Source organism: Ursus americanus, chromosome 14 (assembly GCF_024610735.1).
Source record: "Ursus americanus isolate L20-20 chromosome 14, mUrsAme1.1.p, whole genome shotgun sequence".
Classification (NCBI taxonomy): domain Eukaryota; kingdom Metazoa; phylum Chordata; class Mammalia; order Carnivora; family Ursidae; genus Ursus; species Ursus americanus.
In genome coordinates this window covers 59,316,557-59,336,669 of record NC_142140.1, presented here as the reverse complement: position 1 = coordinate 59,336,669, position 20,113 = coordinate 59,316,557, and the positions used below count along the sequence as shown (strand labels likewise).

The following is a 20,113-nucleotide window of genomic DNA, read 5'->3' as shown; positions in this document are numbered from 1 at the left end:
GGCCGCGGGCGGCGGGGCGGCGGCGCGACTCTGCTTGCTCCTCGGCGGCGGGGGCTCGGCGGCGGCGGCGGCGGCGGCGGCGCGGACGCTGCTTCCCTCCCGCCCGCCCGCCCGCCGCCCTCCTCCGGCCGCCCCGCCCCGCCCCGTGACGCGCGCGCGGCCAACAATGGGGAGCCGGCAGGGCGCACGCGCGCGCGGGGCGGGGCGCGGTCACGTGGCGGGGCGCGGGGCGCGGGCGCGGCCGCAGGTAGGTGCCCGCGGGGGCCCCGGCGCCCCTCCAGCCCTCAGCGCGCGGCCCTTCCCGCGGCCCGGCCCCGCGCGCACCCGGCCCCCGGTGGGCGCCCTGGAGAGGGGGCGGCCCGAGCCGGAGCCTACGCCACGTGGGCGGCGGTGCTTCCCGGCCTGGGCTGGTTTCGGCCGGCCGGAGGACCCTCCCGCTCCCGGGGCGCCGGTCGCCCTGCCCTGCGTGCCCACCTCCAGCGCCGCCCTGCCCCAGCGGCCCTCCCTCCAGCTGCCCTTCGGGGTCTTCTGTTGCCCGCGGTGGGGGAGGGAGCCCTCCGGCTTCTCCCTGGGCGAACGCTCACGATCCGTGGGCTGGGAGCAGGCTGGACTGCAGCGGGTGCATCCGCCCCTCCTCCGAGCGTACCCCAGCCCGGGTTCCTGCCTGGCCGGGGAACGTGGGGCGGAGGACACCAGCTCCCTAGGTGGGCGTGGGAGCGGCCTGCCCTCTCTGCCTGCCGGCAGCTCTCCCCCTGACTGGGGGTCCCCGTCCCCTGCCCCATACAGCGCCTGAGCCACAGCCTCCTTCACCTCCCGGGAATTTTCCCCACCCTCTCAGACTGCCCTGACAGGTGCCCCTGATTAGGGCCCTCGCGCCTCCCTGCCTTGTTGCCCGTGCCTGGAACACTTCCCCACCCTGAAATGTCTTTCCTGACCCTCCAAGTCACATCCAGCCCAAGTTCCTGTCTCAGGGTCCCAGACTTCTCTTTTGTGCAGTTGAATACTCATGAGTATTAATTACTTCATAATAATTTATGTCCCGTCCCCTCCCCGCGGGACCAAGGTTTCAGAGGACCTGGAGGGACCTGCAGATCCGCGGCGCTCTCTGAAGCACTCTGTGTGATGATTGGCGACCCGGCACACCCTCCTTGTTTCCTGGCCACAGGCCTTGTCCCCATCTCCCCCACAGAAATGTCCACTGGTGTTTCAGGACCAGGCCCAGCTGGCTAGCCTCAGGTGCCCCTTCCCTACTACCCCCAGCACTCACCATCACTGCGTTTTCTCAGGGCCAGGCCTTGGCAGTGCTGACCCTCCTTCCTGGGGCCCCAGCCAGGGTGGAAGCAGGTGGGCTGGGCTGCGGTGTGGGTGAGCTGGAGGAGGGAGAGGGAGAAACAAAAGGGAGCAGGGGGTAAGCACTGAAAAGGGGGTTCAGGAGGGAGCAGGGGGTGGGATGGAGTGGGGAGAAGTCAAAGGTGGAGGCTGGGCATTGGAGCGGGCAAAGGGAGAAGAAATTGCCGGTGCCGCGGAGCAGTCTGCTCCGGGATGCGCCTCTGGAGGTCGTGCCCCCCCACATACGTGCTCTGTCAGTCCCCGGGGAGAGGTCTTCAGACACGCTGGGTGCCTTTCTGCTTTCCCGTTTCTGCTCCCGGGCCCCATACACATGTCCCTCCCTTTGGGGGACTTGGGAGGGGAGGCAGCATCTACCATTGGGGGGGAAACAAGGATAGAGTGGCCTGGGGGACCCTGCCCCCAGCTCCCGGCCGCCCCCTGGAGACACCAGCATACCTGGGGGGCGTGCAGGCCCTGCTCACACTTCCGGTGTCCAGCCAATGGGAAGGTGACAGAGGAGGACAGAATGAGGGCTTGGAAGTTGGCGCAGTAGCTGGCATTAAATTTTCAACAGGAAGTTGGAAGATTCAAGTTGGAGAAATCTAGAAAGTCCGGCAAAAAGACAAGAGGGAACTGGGAGAGCGGGAGAAAACAGAGGAACAGTACAAGAATCCCAGAGAAAGCAGAGGGGAAATGGAGGGAAGTTGTCCAAGAAATCATAGAAGGGGATAGCCAGGCCCTGCAGCTTGTCCTGGGAAGACATGTTAGTGGAACTGGACTCCTGATGCTTCCAGGCCATATGCCGAACAATTAGGGAAAAGAAGGCCTGGGTTCCAGGGGAAACGGTTGGCTGACCCCAAGGTCTACGTCAGGTGGGAGGAAGGATCAAGACATCTCAGGCCAGCGAGGTCTTCACCAATCAGCTTAGCATCCGCAGGGTGCACTCCAGCAAAATGAGGGAGGGAGGGAGGGAACGATGCCTGGGGAAGGCGAGTGGAAGGGGAGTGCTGCTGAACCCTGTGCAGGGGGCTCTGGAGAGGGGCGGGGGGGGGGGGGCGTTGAGCCTTTGGCTGCGGGCAACCAGCCATGAGGAGCGAAGAGTACTGCCAGTTCCAAAAGGAGGCTGTTCGACACCAAGCAGATTAGGAGCCAGAAGAGGAGAGGGGAGCTGGGGCTCCACCAAGTCCGGACTGACTTACGCGCTGGCCTGGCCCGTGTTTGTAGGGATTGGGCAGGAACGGCCCTGTGGTAGCGCACTTCAGGGGCGCCTGGGGGGCTCAGTCCGTGAAGCGTCCGCCTTCGGCTCAGGTCATGGTCCCGGGTCCTGGGATCGAGACCCATGTGGGGCTCCTGGCTCAGGGGAGCCTGCTTCTCCCTCTGCCTGCAGCTCCCCCTGCTCGTGCTCTTTCTGTGAAATAAACAAATGAAATCTTTTGAAAATAAAAAGACCTGTAGAGCACTGACCAGCGAGCAGTTTGCATGTGCCGTGTTCAGGGGGCAGAAGGCGGTATCTGTGGTGTGGTTTGAAACACACCAGAAACAGGATGGGGTGAGGGATGGGCAGAAGTGGACGAGGCCGCAGGTAAAAGGTGGGTGGTCAGCCCGGACAGGCCCTCTCGCCTTGCACTGCTGACACTCGGTGGGTCATTCTCTTTGGCGGGGGGGGGGGGGGTTGCTGGGAACCGTGTGTGTCCGGCCACATCCCTGGCCCCCAGTACATGATTCCCGGAGCCACCAGCGCCACCTCCCTGCGCGTTACTTTCCTGTGGTCTTTGCAAATGACCACAGACTGGGTGGCTTTCAACACCGATGTATTCTCTCTGAGTCCTGGGGCCGAGAAGTCCCAGGTCCAGGTGGGGCGGGACCGTTTGCTCTGCGAAGGCTCCAGGGAGGGTCCTTCCTGCCTCTTCCAGCTCCTGTGTTGCTGGCCATCCTTGGCGTCCCTTGCTGGGGACACATGGCTCCAGTGTGCGTCCACGATCGTGCAGCTTCTCCCACGTCTCTGTCCGTGAGGATTCGTGGCTGCTCCGCTCCAGGGTGACCTCAGCGTAACTGATTACATCTGCCCAGACCCTCTTTCCAAGTAAGCTCCCATTCACAGGTGGAGGTGTTGGGACGTGGACAGTCTTTTCTGGGGGGACACAGTGCAATCCACCCTACCTCCCCAGGCAGGACAACCAGACTATCCGTGAAGAATCCCTGGCAGCACAGGGGCCGCCACTGAGAGCCGCTGCTGTTGGTCGTCCTCTGAACCCGCCAAATCTGCTCCGTGTGGTGATCCCTGTGGTAGAGTTCCGGGGTGACGGGGAAGCAGCGGCGTGCTGGGGGGCGGCACGGGCCCTGAACCGCCTTCGCGAGCTCGGGAGGCGGCGCCTGGCCTGCATGTGTCTGCTCTGTGGTTTAAAACCTTCTGTGATAAAAATATATATACATATTTTTAAGTTTTAAAAACTGTCTTTTGAGAGATGCATTTGGAGATGTCTGTAAATAAAAACAGCGTGGAAGTCCTGTGAGGTGGGGTGGGCCCCGGAAGTGGGCTCTCCCTTCTCACTCCTGGACCTGCACGAGGCGCTCATGAACGTGAGGGACCTGCGCGACGGGACCCCCGCCGGAGCGGCCCGCGGCTGGCCACAAACCCTCAGGGAGGCAGGGTGCTGGGGACGGCACGCCGGCAGCTCCACCCGCCGGGAACCGGAGAACTGAAAACCCACGGAAGCAGTCATACCCCGTGTTCACCGCAGGTGGAAGGTGTAGACGACCCAGGTGTCCACCTGTGCGTCTGCGGATACACACGCGGTCCCAATACACCGGGCCGTCCCTCGGCCGCAAGCAGGACTGCGGCGCCCACCTGCGCTGCCCCGGGGACGGACCCGAGCCCCCGACTCTCACAGAGGGAACCAGACACAGACGGCCACGTGTGTGACGCGTCCAGAACAGGCTCCTCCACGGACGGGAAGGGGGCTCATGGGGGCCGGGGGCTGGGCATGGTCATTTCCCGCAGGAGGATTTTAGTGACAGTTGACCCCTTTCTTTTTAACTTTTTTTTTTTTAAAACAGTTCTTCAAACATTGTTGGGGAACCGCTGTAATAGCAGATACGCCGTGGTGGGGCCAGCGGCTCCCGGGGCGTCCGCGGGGGGAGCCCGAGTGCGTGCTCCATGCGGCCCAAGCCCAGGGAGGGGGAGAGGCAGCGGCGCCCTCCTCCTCTGTGGGCACATTTTGAAAGAATAACAAAGAGTCAAAGGGAAAAAAATTGCCAAAAAATATGAAACCACAGAACTGTCTTCCCTGGACAGTTTCTATTTTCAGCCTTGTCGCTTATCCGAATGCATGCAGGGGGCCGTTTGGGGTGGATGCAAGTTAACTTTTGCGAATCAGGGGCTGTTGAGACAGAGTTTACACGCGATGAAACACGCCTTTCTTTTTCCAAGTGTTTATTTGAATTCCAGTTGGTGAACAGACACAGTTGTATTTGTTTCAGAAAACATATCTGTTTTTACTGTCCCACTGATCAGCCCTGCTTGCCCAGGTCGACACCCCGGAAAGTTCTCTCCGCCCCCTTGCTGTTGGGCCTCTTCAGGCCGCCGGCCCCTGGGACCCGTTTTGCCTCCTCTGGGGTTTCACATTAATGGACTTGCTTTTCGCTATCTCCTGTGGCACGTTTCTTCAACTCAGCCAAAGTTAATTTTTGTCTTTTTTTTTTTTTTTTTTAAGATTTCTGGCCAGGCCCCTGTGCGTCCGCGCTGCAGGCTGCCTGCTCTCCCCACCCGTGTGGGGGACCCTCAGTCTCCTTCCTAACTGGCTGGGATCTCAGCACACTCTTCAGGTCGCCCGAGACCCTGAAATCTTCTTACTGTTAAAATCGAGAGACGATTCGTATGTATCACAGTTTGGCCTTTTTAAGCAGACGGTTCAGTGGTTTTTCGTAAATTTGAGAATGCGTGCCATCATCACGACTGCTGACTTTAGAACATTATCATTACCCAAACAAGAACGCCTTCCCCCCCGAGCCTGGAGCCCCTGGAGCCCGAGAACGCGCCGTCTCTCTGGATTGACCTCTCCTGACCTTCCCGTACACGGATTCGCACACTCCGGCTGTGTGTGGGCTCCCCCGAGAACCAGTAGGACCTAAGGAGAGATCTCTCAGGGGAGACAAGGGGACTGGCGCCCATGCTTCTGGAGCCAGGCTGGAGGCTGGGGAGGGCCCGGGGTGTGGTTCAGTCCGGCTCTACGGCCGGGGAAGTAGGAGCACCGGCGTCCGGCGTCCGAGGCAAGAGCGGCCGGTCGGCTCGGCTGTCAGCTCAGGGGCAGGGAAGCAGCTCGCACTTCCTCCACCTTGCGCTGCGTTCGGGCCCCTGGTGGATGGAATGGTGCTGCGTGGACGGGGACAGGTCTTCACTCCGTCCACTGAAGAAAGCTCATCTCTTCCAGCCACAGCCGTGGGCACATGCGGAGCTCACGTTTACCAGCTGTCTGGGTGTCCCTCAGTCTCAGCAAGCCGACATGAAATTAACATCACATTGGGGAAAAAAAACAACCTTCTGTATCTGGTTCCCTCGCTGAGCGTCGTGGGCTCCTCATGGGCTCGTCGTGGGCTCGTTGTGGGCTCGGGGTCCATCCCCGGGGGACCGCGGGTGGGCACTGTGCTCCTGCTTGCGGCCGAGTGCCCTGTGTGTGGACACATTTTCTGTGTCTGTTTGTTGATAGACCCTGTGGTTGTCTCCACATTTTGCACGCCTGGACGTGGACCAAGCCTTAGCCGATCTTGCACGCGGCGTCTGGGCCCCGCCCCTGCCCCAGGGCAAAGGCTAGGAGTCCCTGTTCCAGAACGGTACTGGGCAGTAGAGCTTTCCGGATGATGGACTGCTGTCCACGTGCTGTGCTCGGTTCAGTAGCCAGCAGCCCTGAGTGCGAGGAGTGAGGTGTTCAATGGGTTGTAACCAGTTGAGACTGAAATAGCGCTGTGTGGCTGGCGGCTGTGCTCTCGGACTGCTCTAGAAGTCTGGGCAAGGTGGTCCCTCTGCTCCAGTCCGTCCGGCCAGGTCTTGACCAGTAAACTTCCAGCTTGTTCTGTTTGCATCATTGCCTCAGGTCACCCCTAGGGTCCCTTTCTCCTCAAGCTTGGTGGGTCCTGGGCCTCTGTAGCAATGGGCCACTCCCCTTGAGGGACAGCATAGACGAAGGCCAGGGGGGCTGGAGTGAGCTGGGAAATAAGGAAGGGACGGTGCAGGCTGAGGCTGCAGGGGCCAGACCATGCCAGGCCACGGGCTGCCCCAAGAGATAAGGAATCTTATCTTCGGGGTAACGTAGTCGCACAACTAAGTCCCCCAAAGACGTCCCCGTCCTGGTCCCGGGACCTGGGATGTGTCCCCTCATGCGGCAGAGAGGACCCTGTCAAGGCCCCGAGGTGGGGGTGACCCTGGGTTCCTGGGGGGCCCGGTGTCCTCACGAGAGGGAGGCAGAGGGCGGGAGGCCCAGAGACGGGCACACCCCGCGCTGCCGGCGGTGAGGATGGAGGAGGGGCTGCGGGCTTCCAGGAAGAGGCAGGAGCCGGGTCTCCCTGGGGCGCCGGGGGGACCAGCCCTGCCCACGCCTGGGTTTTAGGACTTCTGAGCCCAAACCGTCAGAGAATCAGTCCATGTGGTTTTAAGCAGCCAGGTTGGCGGTGACCTGTCACAGTGGCCACGGGAGGCTGACACAGGTGAGGAGGTGTCCCAGGACCACTGAGCGGGGAGGGGCGCAACATGGTTCAGAAAGCTCTGTGCCTGCCTTGGAGTGGGGCGGCTGGGCATCGGGTGGAGACATGGGGGTGGTTCTGGCCTGTGGTGTATACGTCCCAGCTGATGGTGCCGAAACCCTGGCACCCAGCGGGGGCATTGGGAGGTGCTGGAGCTGGACGCACCAGGTGATCTGCATGCCTGGGAGCCCCCTCCCCGGCCCTTGCCGCTGAAGTCTCTCTGGGGAGAGGAAAGAACTCGTGGGGGGGACCAGGTCAGGGTCAGGATGGGTTCTAGGGAGAGGAGAGCCCTACTGTGGAGCTGGGGACACTTCACCCTCACCCCAGGACCACTGTCCTGGTCCACTGTGTGGACAGACCCTCGGGTTGGGACCCCGGACCCTGTCCCAGCTTCTGAGGTGCCAAGATTTGTGGCCCCTCGGGGCCCGTGCCGAGTCAGGGAGTTGGGGAAACCCAAGTTCTCAGGCAGGCCGGCCCTCTCCAGCTGGCGCCCCTGAGCCGGTTTCCCCTCTGGGAGCTGGGCCCCTCCAGGAGGGCGGGGCTGTCTGCAGGGTAGAGCCAAGCCCGTGGAGCGACCGTGTGGGAGGGATGTGGCGTGGGCGGGCTCCAGGCCCCAGCTCTGACCAGCTGTGAGATGGGGCAGAAGACCTGCAGGGTCCGGGCAGGGCCGAGATCATGCAGGCTCCCTTCCCAGTCGTCTCACCAGTGCTGGCCCAGGGGGGACTCCCCCACCCCCCCGCCCCAGCTCCTGGTACAGACCCCCACACCGCAGACTGGACAGAGCGCACGTGGGTGTCTCCAGTGCAGGCAGCAGGGGGCCCTGGGGGCTCTGAGGAGGCAGGTGCCCAGGGGCTGCGCGTCTTCTGGAAACCTTGGCCAGACCGGCTCTTTCACTAGAGGTGCTGGGAGCCGAACCCCGCCCTCCCTGGGAAAGGCCAGTCGGTCCCCGGGGGCCCCTTTCATCACTCGGCCCACGATAGTGACAAACGTGAGTAGGCACTGAAGGCCCGGGCAGGGTCCGTCTCCCCTGGACACAAAGGCTCTGGGTCTTTAGAATTAAAGCAAGGCTCCAGACCACACTCACCGAAATGGCTTTATTCAAAGGTCGCCCACAGGACAGGGTGCCTCCCGGGCCCCGCAGTCCCTTCCGCTGCGCAGGGCTCCGGGCGCCTGGACCTCAGGCCCACACAGGGGCCAGCCCCACACGGAGCTCCCTCAGCAGCTGCAGCCTCGTGAAGGGCGGGATGATGCGGGGCCTTAGGGGACGGGCCTTCCTGAGGGCCCGACCCCCCCAGCAGGCCTGCCCCGCCCGCTCAGACGGCCTTCGTGGGTGGCTCTGGAGGATTTGTGCTTTGACCGGATGGGCAGGCAGGGTGCCGGGCCGGGCCAGCGTCCGCGGAGGATGTGGCTCCCGCCATCTCCACCACCCTCGGCATCAGCCGGGGTGACCGCCACACAAGGCCGCCACCCAGGTCCTTCCCGATGGTCTCAGGCTGTGGGCTGGGCCGAGCGGGGACAGGAGGGCTCCCCTCACCCAAGGCACTCAGGGTAGGAGGGGGCAGGGATGAAGTAACACGATTCCGACGACCTCTGGGACCAGACCTCCCCAGAGCCCACTGCTCTGGCCACGGGTGCTTGCAAACGCTTGACCGCAGAGCAGCCGCGGCCCCAGTGCCAGCTCTGGCCCCGAGCACTGGGTGTCACCGTCCCTGCTACACGGGGAGGGGGACACGGAGGCTGGCTGACGGCGCAGCTGCCTTGGAGCCCGGGCCTGGCGGGTCGGCCGTGAGCAGTTCGCCGTTGCCGGTGGCTGGCTGACCCTCAGGCGGGGTGGGCTGTGCTGTCGACAGTGAGGTTTCCCGACATAAAGGTCAGAGTTCGCATCCACGTGCAGCAAACACAAAGGCCAAGCAGTTATGCGGACGTCCAGCCTTGTTTGTATCACGGATTTATTGAAGGAAAACGTCTGGGTTGTGCCGTTTGCCTCTGGATGAGCTCCAAGCCATCACGGCTTCGCCCGCTGGTGGGCACGCAGGGAGCCACCCTGCACCCCCTTCTCGGAGGGCTGACGTGCAGACCCTGGAATAGTGTCCCTCACACGCGGGGATCGGGAAGCAAAACTGTTCCAAAAAATGTCCCTCCAGCCCCTTGGGGACCCTCGCAGGCCGCCTGGCGGCAGCTGTCCTATACAAAGCAGCCATGGGGACGAGGCCGGCCCCAAGTCCCTTGTGGAGTGATGGCTCCAAGGAGGGCCTCCTGCAGGCGGGCCCGGGGGTGACGGGCACTTCCAGACCCAGGCCCTTCAGAGAAGAGGAAACATGGGGGGCCCGTCAGGCAGGGGCTGTCCTCCAGCCGTGCCCCCGTGGACCCAGGGGAGGGGACACGCCTGGGAAGGCCTCGGAGGGGCCGCCATCGTCTCGGGCCGGGCCACAGAGCCTGGTCCAAGTGTGGAGAAGGCGGAGTCTGCAGGAGGCTCCCCGCGGGCAGGGCTCCACAGGGCCTCTGGAAAGGCAGGGAGAGGGTGACATCAGCGCCCTGACTGGGAGCTGCCCCCGGGGAGACCAGCACAGCCACCACCCTGCACGGGGCACGTCCCTCAGACCCACGGTCACTCCAAGCGCCAGCTGTGGCCTGGGACCCACCCGGCCAGCCGGCACCTGCTTTAGACATGCTCCATCTCCTGGTCCTGGTCGGGCTCGTCCTCGTCCTCGTCCTCGTCGTCCTCCTCCTCCTCATCGGCGCCGGGCTTGTCCAGCGGCGCCTCGCCGTCCCTGGCCAGCTCCTCCACGTGGGCCAGCATATCGGCCATCAGCGCCTCCTCCAGCCGCTTGCGCACCTGCTGCACCAGCTCCTCCTGCTTCCTGGGGACACACGGGCTGCGCTGGCCAGGGCACGTGCCCGCCTCCGGGAGGACAGGGGCCGGGCCAGGAGGGAGGGTCCCCTGCCCTCTCCCCCTTATCCTGGGTGCAGAACTGCCTGTGCACGGCGAGCGGCCCTCTGGCTCAGCTTCTGGGCCTACACTCCACCTCTGCTGAGGCGACACGGGGGCTGGGGTCCCCCGCTCCCTTCCGCTGCCGCCCCTCCCGGCACTCCCTGCACACACCAAGTCAATGAGCACCTGCCTAGGCTCTCCCGCTGGCCTGTCTGCCGGGGCCCGGCGCACGTGTGCGCCAGACTCCCCTTCCTGAGCCTGGTCTGCAAAGCCAAAGTGGACAACGGTGCTCAGTCCCCGCGGCCAGCCAGTGTCACCTGCCTGGTGGGAGATGGATTTTGCTAGAGAAGTCAAATGGAGAATGGCTCTCTTGGGTCTTTTGCCTTCTGTGACAGCTGTCTAGAAAGCTGCCAGCCTAGGCTGTGAGACCCTCCACCTCCCTTCCTGCGTCCAAGACCCTCACCAGAACGGAAACCAGCACTGTGTCTGTCGCCAGGTCTGGCAAACGCCGGCCCCACCTTTCGGCAGCCCCGTCTCCTCTTCAGACAGGACCAAATCCACTACCTAGCCCCTGACACCAGGTTCTCCTTTCTGTGGCTTTTCCTATTTCTAGAAGTTCTGCTTGGCTTTAAAAATCCGCTAGTCTTTCCAGATGGTTGTGTTCTTTTCTTATACTTTCAATTCCCTGGCGACGAGCTCCTCCGTGGGCTTGTGGGCGGTTCTGTGTCTTCACCGCACAGGGCACGGGGCTCACCTCTTGCACCCGCACGGCTTCCAAACCCCAGTCCTGACATAGGAAGCCCACCGACCTATGACGCCACCTTAAGCCACTCCTGGCCACGGCTGCTGTGGTTCCAGCCCCTTCTCTCTGTGGAGTCCACAGAGAGCCCTTGGCCTGTTCTGATCAGCTGTGCGCTCACGCTTTAGCTCGAGAGAACACAGGGCCCACCTGTCCAGAGCTTCTAGATGTCTCTTGCCCCACGGCCAGCTCCAACTACTTCCCCACCAGGACGCCTCCCCCAGATGATTCCAGCACACGGATGCCTCCTGCCCCAAGCCCACCTGCGCACCGGCTCAGCTGGGGAACCCTTCCGAGGCCCACCAGCCATGGGGTTCAGCCCAAACTCGGGCTGGCATTGGGGCCTGTGGCATGTCTGGCGCCCCTCCTCACCCCCCGGCTCCGTGCCCGTCACACGCCACTCTCTGGAGCCCCCCAGCAGGCACCTGCAAGGCCTCGTGTGCCTGAGGATGGGCAGGCCACACTCTGAGCCTGTCCACGCAGGTGAAAAGCCACTTCCTCCTCCCGAGAACATTCCCAAAGAGAATGTTCCTCTCCCTCCACAGGCTGCCTAGCCTCTGGCCTGCCCTGAACTCAAGACTCGCAAGAAAGCTCCTGCTGATGCTTTTCAAATTTGCCCTCGCTGCAGCCACGTCTGCGTGGAACCCCGGAGAGCGGGAGCAGAGAAGTGTGACCGTGGGGAGACAGGAGGTCTCACACACGCTGGGGGGCGCGCTGGTCATGGACAGCAGTGGGGGGGGTGCACGCGCTGGGCAGTACCTGATGTCCTCGTCAGTCACCATGAAGGCCTTGCAGAGGGGCTGGGCCGTGTTGAGCCACACCCCGGGGTTCTTCTCCACGGCAGCAGAGAGCTGCCCGGTGATGGGCATGGTGCTGGTGTGCAGGGCGCTGGCGATGGCCGACAGAAGGGTCTCATCTGTGCAGCCAGGTCCCACACCTACCAGGGACAGGAGGGTGGTCAGCACCAGGCACCTGAGGCCTCTTTCCCTGAGCCTCGGGTTTCACTCCCCAATCTCCCCTTACAGGCGCTCAGGCCCTCTTGTGACAAAACTGGGAGCCGTGCCCGTCCGTTAGAGCGCGGTGGCGTTTTTACAGTGTGGGAGCAGGTCTCTGCAGGACCCCCGACACAGTCCACGAGCCACACCCCCACCTGTGCTGTGGCGGGCCTGCTGAATGGCCTCCAGGATCAGGGGACCAGGGCCCTGGCTGGTCTGGGGCTGGACGGAGGGGAGCCTTGCCCTGCGAAGCCAGACACCTGTCCTGTCACCCCCCCGCAGCAGGAGCACGGCGCTCGGCCGTGGCACGCTATTTCCGGTCATTCACCCTGCTGCAGAGACCACTGGCTTCCACCCGGTCCCCCTGCTATCCTGGGGTCACCTTGCAGGCCCTTGGGGAGGTCCATGGTCTTCACGAGCTCCTCGGCGATGTCGAAGGCGTTGAGGCCACTCAGCTTCTTCTCCCAAAAAAGCTGCCACCAGACACACAGATATGAGGCCAGGGGACACGCCCCCAAAACAGGCAGGCCCGGCCAGTCCTGGCGATAGCTGGGGTCCATCCACACGCAGGACGGCAGTCTCAGCACGACCTCTGACCCCCACATACCAGAGCTACCTGCTTGGGAATGATGGTGCAGCGGGACCCGCAGGATTTCCCACCAGGCCTGTCCTCCCAGGCCGGAGACACCCCGACCCGGGCCTTCAGCCTTGTCATTGGTGCTGACGGTCTGTGGTTCCCAAAACATGGTGCGACCCCAGGGAGGCAAAGCCCCCTTCACCCCGAGACTTCAGAAGTCCACTGTCCACCCAGGGCTGAGCTGCAAGGCCCCCAGAGGCCCCCCCCGTGGCAGGTACCGCCTGTGCAGGCAGGGGATCCTGCAGCCCCCGCAGGTGCAAGGAGCTCACACCCATGGACGGCACCACGGGGCTGTGGGGACAGCGTGCGGAGAGGCACGGCCTGACGCGTGGGGGCAGATGCACAGGTCCGAGCTTCTTACTTATTATTTTTTTTTTTTAAAGATTTTTTATTTATTTTATGTGACAGAGAGACAGCCAGCGAGAGAGGGAACACAGCAGGGGGAGTGGGAGAGGAAGAAGCAGGCTCACAGCGGAGAAGCCTGATGTGGGACTCGATCCCGGCACGCCGGGATCACGCCCTGAGCCGAAGGCAGACGCTTTAACGACTGCGCTACCCAGGCGCCCCCCGAGCTTCTTACTTAGATGGCAACGACCCCAGTGCCACCGAGGGGGGTGGAAAGTTCGCGGGGCGTCCCTGTGAGTGGCCCCCAGAGCCTCCTGCCCCCGCCAGCGCCTGCATGCCAGCTGTCTCTGGGCGTTTGTAAACGGGCACCAAAGCACAGGTACGCCTGGCTCTTCAGAAGCAGGTTACAAGGCGGCACGCGTGGCACCTCACACAGCAGCCCCCAGCACATGCACTCGATGCCCGCCGACAGTCGCCAGACGAGCCGCGCGGCGAGGAGGGCCGGGGCGGGGACCCCCGCCGCCCCACTGCCCGCCAAGACCTCCCCTGGGGATGTGTGGGGCACGGGGCTCACCTGCCGAGGCTGCTCCACGGCCTTCTGGGGGTCACTCTTCACCTTGTTGCTGGGGTGGTTGGTGATCTTGGTCACTGGCTGCTTGAAGATGGACGCCGTCTGCCTGACTGGGAGGGCTGTGTTCAGGTCGGGCTTGCCCTGCAGAGACACACAAGCTGGCAGTGCAGCCCCAGGGTCCGCAGCCGGCTCTCCCAGGCAGCGGAGGAGACCCCTCCTCCCTGCGGGCTCTGGCGAGCCCAGGCCCAGCCTCCTGGCTGCCCACAGTGGGGCCGTGCTGGGGCTCTGCGTGCACATCAGTCCCCCACCTGCACCCTGTTCTCCCTGGAGCACGGTCCGGGCGGCCCTGCTGGCGCTCTCCCGCAGTGGAACCAGGGCCCCCAACATGCACCCGTCAGAGACCGGTGCACACACAGCGTCACAGGGCACCCACGTGTGGCCCGTAAGCACTGAAGATGGGCTGCCTTCCAGTCCCCTGTAATGACGCCAACACTGCCAGCTTTGGGGAGAGTGTGACAGGCACATCGGGGACAGCCAGGGGCCACAGGCCCGTGGCCTCTCCCAGGGACAGAGTGAAGACGGTCTCTTTCCTTCTTTCTGCTGCTCTGCAGCTTCCAAATTTCCCTCAACAGATAGCTGTGACTTTAATACCACGACAAATAAACTGAATTGTGGAAACTTCTCTCTACCCAAAAGTAAAGTTTTTTTTTTTTAAGTTTTTAAAACATTTATTTTTCTTTAATTTTTTATTTATTCAATTGAGAGACAGAGCAAGCAAGAGCAGGAGGGAGGGTCAGAGGGAGAAGCAGACTCCCCACCGAGCAGGGAGCCCTATGCGGGGCTCGATGCCAGGATCCTGGGATCATGAACTGAGCCGAAGGCAGACGCCCAAGCACTGAGCCCCCCCCCCCAAGGTGCCCCACACGTTTATTTACTTTAGAGACAGTGAGCCTGAGCGCGGGGAGGGGCAGAGGCAGAGCGAGAAGTAGGCTCCCCACTGAGTGCAGAGCCCAATGCGGGACTCGATCCCAGGACCCTGAGATCATGACCTGAGCCGAAGGCAGATGCTTAACTGACTGAGCCACACAGGCGCCCCTCAATTTGTGGATTTTTTAAAAAAAGTGACCTGTATGCCCAACACAGGCCTTGAACTCAAGACCCCAAAATCAAGAGTCGCATGCCCCAGGACGGAGGCAGCGGAGCTCACCTTGACCTGGTTGGACGAGTCGTAGCGGACCCTCTGGCGGCTCTTGCTCATCTTGCTCAGCAGCATCTTGCCCGTCCGGAAGTCGAAGGTGCTCAGGTCCATGGAGCCCCCCAAGTACCGTGCCAGCTGGGGCTTGCTCCGGAACTTCTTCCCACTGGGGCTGCGGACAGAGAGGGGGTCAGCGGCGGGCAGGGCGTGCTGGGCCAACCCTTGCCCTCTCCCCCGTGCCGCCTCCCGACTGGAGCCCCCAGCAGACCCCAACGCTGAGAGCAGGGATCGACACCTTGATGCGGAAGGGTGGGGCCCAGCCCCGGGAGCCTGGCTGACATTTCAGAACATTCCAGAAACACAATTGGGCTGTGTTCCTGAGAAAAAACCCCAGGATAACAGGTATCTGAGGGACAACCCCTAACAACGTAGTCTCCTTCTTGTGAGTACCATGTGGGTGACTATCCCAGGGGTGGGTACGGTAAAACCGCACGTTAAGATTCAGGGCTAGGGCCCCAAATAGCTGCTCAGGTGCGTGAGCTGTCGGGAAACCCAAAACCAGGCGTTCGGAAGCTGTGAAGCTCCGCGCTCCTGCGTGGCTGTGGACAGCGCAGGCCACCCACCTCTCTAGGAGACGAACGACACCCACCCGCGGGGAGGCCGCGCTAGAGACTGAGCACAGGCCGGCAGGCGCTAACACCGGCTGGGACCACCGGCTGCCGCAGCCACTTTGCACAAGGACTGAGCAGCAACCCGCATGCGCCGTCTACCTGAGAGAACGAACATGTTCGCGCAATACGTCACCCCGGGGTTTGGAGCAGCAGGGCTCATCGGAGGCATGAGAACACAGCCCCAGTGTCCCTGGCGGGGAACAGATACACCGTCCCCCACACACGGGCACGTCACTCGGCCGCGAGCAGGAGCGCGGCGCCCACACGCGCTGCCCCAGGGACGGACCCCGAGCCCCCGACGCTCAGGGAGGGAACCGGACACAGAAGGCCCCATGGCGGGTGAGTCCACATGTGTGACACGCCCCGAGCAGGCTCCTGCACGGACGGGAAGGGGCCAAGTTGCCCTGGTGATGGCTGCACGACTCTGTGACAGCCTCAACAACTGATCTGCATGCTGCTAGTGGGTAAACTGCGTTGTACGTGGAGTGCGTCTCCATCAGGCTGTTAGACAAAGCGCCTGTGTGGGCCCAGCAGGCCCGGTGCCTTTCCAAACACATCACCGCTACCAACTCAACAAGCAGTCCCTCTTGGTAACAGCTCATCCGTCTGAGATTGAGAAGTGCTTGATTTTGTCATCTCCCCTGAAAATCTCTAGGATGAGCGTCTAATTCAATCAACTACAGGTCTGCCCGCCAAACCCCTCTAGGGACCATGGGGGGCAGCGTGGAAGCCGGGACAGCCAGAAGGAACCCCCTCCCCTACAAGGTCAGGACCCACGTGGCAGCCAGCTGCACTCGGCTCTGGAATCCCCACCAGGACCTGTGGGCAGCAGGGCCATGGCTGGAAGCTGTGCGATCCCCCAGCCTGGCCACGTCTGCTAGCACCAGGAGCCCCACACACAGAGCCCGACCCTTCCCTTCCGAGGCTGCTGGGGACTCCTCGGGATGATTCACTTTTCCATCACGCTGTGCTGGCTCGCGTGCACACTGAGCCTACATGCCCAGGACAGCGGGAAGGAACCGGGGTCAGATACGGCCACAGAGGAAGGAGAGGACCCCACGAAACTCGCCAGCATTTCTCTGCTTCCAGTCACTCCCCAACGCTACATGAGAACAGCAAACAGAGCACAGGTAAGTGGCTGGGGGTACAGGGCACTGATGATTAAGGGTCTGGGGCTCTTTTGGGGTGAGGGAAATGTGGAGGTGGCCACACCTGTGAATACGGTAGAAACTATTCAATTGTACACTTCAAATGGGTGAACTGTATGTATATGAATCCTAATCTCAATAAAGCCATTAAAAAAAAAAGTGAGACAGTAGATCTCAGAGGCTGGGGGTGGGAATGGGGGGTGATGTTAACGGACAAAGGGCTCATTTTGGGGTGATGGAATGTTCTGGAACTAAATAAATGTGATCGCTGCACAACTCTGTAAATGTACTAAAAAACACTCAACAGTACCTATTTCCGACAGAATGTGGATTATACCTCAACCTTTAAAAAAGATTCTGCAGATCGGCATTGACACAAGAAAATGTCCCTGATGGTTTATTGAGAACAACAACCCTGGATTTATATAAACGCACACGTACAAAAATAAAGAGCACCGTGGCCTTTCTGGGAGCAGGGCCTAAGCTGGAGGGTACTGACCAGAAGCTAGAGGCCTGGGGACGGAGGGCTGCGGCTGGCCCGTCAAGTGGCCGGTTGTGGGGCGTGCAGCCGCCACCCAGCCTTGAGCCCCAGGCCAGGAGATGGGTGCAGGACCGCAGTGTAGCCTGGCTTCCCATCTGTCTGAGGGCTGCTGTGAGGGTCGCCAGGACCAGTGAGCGGGGCACCAGAGGGAGGCCCGAAACCCGTGACGCCCCGAACAACAAGGGACCACCTCCGCTGGCTGCCCCAAGGAAGGGGCCACTACGCTGAGTCCCTCCTGCTTTTCCTGAGCGTATTTCTACTTCTAAAATGAGATCTTCTGGAGAAGTCCTCCCCACTCCATATCCCTCCAAAGAATTATCCCCGAGGTCAGGGTACTAACTTCCTACAAACCCTCAACCTCCTGCCTGGACAGAAAATGTCACAATGAGATGATTTTCACAAAGAAAATACATGGCTGCAGGGTGATGTTCCAGCCCCAGGTAACAATTTGTGCGGTCATTCCACCTCTCTTGAATGACAATCTTGCAAAGAACACACTCCTTTCCCCTACTCTTTGGACAAGGAAATCGAGGCCCACGTGTTCCTAGGAACAAGGCTTGGACCCCACACCCGGTCTGCTGGACTCAAGGCCCTCGTGCCCTACCTTTCCTCTGCATTGAGAGAATTAGGAAAATCTATCCATGCTCCCGCCCAGCTGCCTGGCTCAGCGGGGGCTCCAGTAGGTGGAGAGGCCAGAGACCCACATTCCAGGAAACACCATGGGTTACAGATCACACCCCCCCAAACTTCCACCCACTGGGAGGGAAGGTGACACCCACCTGCCTGGTAGGTCATCCAGGTCAAAGACTTGGGAAAGGTACGGGACCCTCCTGGCACTTCCTCCCCTCAGGCCACCTCTCAGTGCTCGTGGGAAACCTGGAACTGTATCTGTCCAGCCCATTTGGAGCTTTTCCCCATTGCCAGACCGCCATGCTCAGGGCTTCCTCAGAGGAAGGCCCCATTTGGCTGAGGCCCTAAGAGGCTCACTTGTAGGTGGGGACGAGAGGTGGAGCCATGTTCTTCTCAAGGTGCTCCAGCCCTGCTGACCTTGGCTCAGCCTCCCAGGGCCTCTGCACAGGATGCCCGCTGCCCAGACAGCCCCTCCCAGCGCCACTGCCAGACCTCAGCTCAGTGCCACCCAGTCAGAGAGGCCCTCCCTGACCTGCCCCAGCCTCAATCCAGCACCCCATCACTGGGCCTCGCAGATCCCTGCACTTCTCAGCGGACGGCATCACCTGTAACTATGGGAGCAACAGGGTGCCACTGGTGCTGTCACCCAGGAGAGGAAGGCCCGGGTCTGAGTTCCAGCTCAACAGCCAGGACCTGCTCGTGCCAGGCACCCCAGCAGGTGCCACAGAGGCATGTTACATTAACAGAGCACTAGAGCCAGAGAGACCTGCTTCAGCTTTAGATCTAAGAGGAAAAGTAGACACAGGGGCATGCATGGATTCAAGGAGGCCTCCTCAGGGACCCAGCAGGACAGAACTACAACAGCTAGCAAGCGAGGGACCTCACAGACAGCAGCGAAGGATGGCGCACCTGTGTACCCAAGAGAGGCTACTGTAGTTACACTACCTCAGTGCCTGGCCTTACAGGGTTCCTGCTCTTCCTGGAAACGACGCGTGCTCGTCCCGGCCGAGCTGCCATCTCACCTCCCTCACTCCTTCCCCAGTGGCTAGCAAAGGCCCAGGAGGGACCCAAGTGCTAGGTGGATGGAACAGCGCTCCCACACCGCCTCGGCCACACCAGGGCGGTTACTGGGTCCGTGACCAACAGCACCAACACCGACACGGGCCCGCACTCAACACGTGGCGGGTGTCCCCCTTTATTTTGCCCAGCGACCTGACCGCGCCAGGATCCTGAAGGGGGAGGGAGTCCTCAGAGCTGGCTCAGAAACAAAAGCATCTTCCAGTAGTCAGGAAGAAAAAAGGAGGGAGAAAGAAGACAGCAGGTGGCCGACTGTCTGGGGCTGGGCTGCCAGCTGCCCACTAATTCTTTATTCCACCGACAGGCTCCCTCGCCATCTCTCCCGGGAGCCTGGGGGAGGGGAGCTCACAGTCTCGCGCGTCCCCTCGCCGCTCCTGGAGGGGCCGCGGCGCCGCAGCGGCCCACCCCGGAGGGGCGGCCCTTGACAAGCACGCGGCCCCGGGGACCCCCCCCACCCCCGGGCACACCCGCCTTGGGCTGCGCGCGCGCCCCGCCGATCCAAGGGAAAGCCCAGCCCCCACCCCCGCCTCCCAGCGGCGTCTGGCCCGCGCCGGGCGCCCCTCGCCCCGCCAGCCGGTCCGCCGCGGCCGCGGAACAAAGGCCAACGCCCGCCCCGCGCCGCTCCGCGCTCCACGCGGTCGCGGGGAAGGGGGGAGGGGGCACGCACGCGCACTGGCCCGGGGCCGCCGCGCGCCGGCACGCACGCACGCACGCACGACGCACGCGCGGGGCCCAGGCCGCAGCCCGGGTCGAGGCGCCCGGGCCGCCGCAGAGGCCGCTGGGAGGCGCCCGTTGGGGCCCTGCCCGGCCGGCACGTTCATTCACCTATAGTAAAAGACATCCCTGTGGCCGGCCGACAGCCCCGACCTTCTGGGCACTTCTTCCCTCTCCCAGCCCTGCGGGAGCGCCGGGCACTCCCACCTCTTCCGCTCCATCGCGCCCGGCTCCTCGGCCCGCCGCCGCCGCCGCCGCCCGGACCCCCGCTCGCTGCCGCCGCCTCAGCTGCCTCCGTCGCCGCCGCCGCCACCACTTGCCGCGGCTGTTCCGGCCCGCGGGCCCCCGCCCTCCGCCCCCAGCCGGGCACGCGCCGGCTTTGCCGCCCTCTCGGCCCCCTCCCCGCGCTCGCCAGCCCCCGCTCGGGGGGCCCGCTCCGCCCACCCGCCCGCGCGCGGGGCCCCGTGCTGCGCAGGCGCCGCGCGGGCCCCTCTCCGTGGGCGCCGGCCCCGCCCCGCGGCGGCAGCCCCAATCAGCGTGCGGCTAGGGGGCGGGGCTGGTGGCTTCGCACCACCCGCCTGCCCGCCAGCCCCGCGCCTGCGCCCTGGGCCCCGCGAGCGGCAAGCTGAGGGACTGTCCCGTGGTCCGCTCTCGCGCTGTGCGGCCGGGGTTCTGCCTTCCGTCCCTTGCCCCCAGGTCCCCGCTCGAACCCCGGGTTACCTGCCCATGGCCGGACCTCCACCCATCCTGCCGCCTCCCGCCCCCGGTCTCCCAGCCTCCAGGCATTGTCGTT

The 20,113-nt window shown here is 62.9% G+C and overlaps 1 protein-coding gene and 1 long non-coding RNA gene across 7 annotated transcripts; one reads left to right on the top strand and one right to left on the bottom strand.

The window, feature by feature from the left end:
• Positions 1–197: 197 nt before the first annotated feature.
• On the top strand, positions 198–5,025 carry LOC123794013 (uncharacterized). The gene is made up of 3 exons (XR_006780117.2): positions 198–247; positions 3,243–3,412; positions 3,498–5,025. It is a non-coding gene; the product is annotated as an uncharacterized LOC123794013 (long non-coding RNA).
• A 3,120-nt stretch (positions 5,026–8,145) lies between these two features.
• MBD3 (methyl-CpG binding domain protein 3) lies at positions 8,146–19,685 on the bottom strand. 6 transcript variants are annotated; one of them, XM_045800157.2, is made up of 7 exons: positions 19,528–19,685; positions 14,552–14,711; positions 13,348–13,485; positions 12,174–12,264; positions 11,556–11,733; positions 9,723–9,926; positions 8,146–9,567 (listed from the first exon to the last, which is right to left on the bottom strand). In XM_045800157.2, exons 1-6 carry the CDS (start codon positions 19,539–19,541, stop codon positions 9,728–9,730), a joined length of 780 nt encoding a protein of 259 aa, XP_045656113.1. In that variant the 5' UTR covers positions 19,542–19,685; the 3' UTR covers positions 8,146–9,567; positions 9,723–9,727. The 6 variants fall into 6 exon arrangements, with proteins under 6 accessions (XP_045656113.1, XP_045656111.1, XP_045656114.1 ...); XM_045800155.2 differs by having other exon boundaries at positions 19,432–19,684; XM_045800158.2 differs by lacking the exon at positions 19,528–19,685 and adding an exon at positions 18,475–19,008.
• Between the last annotated feature and the right edge of the window lie 428 nt (positions 19,686–20,113).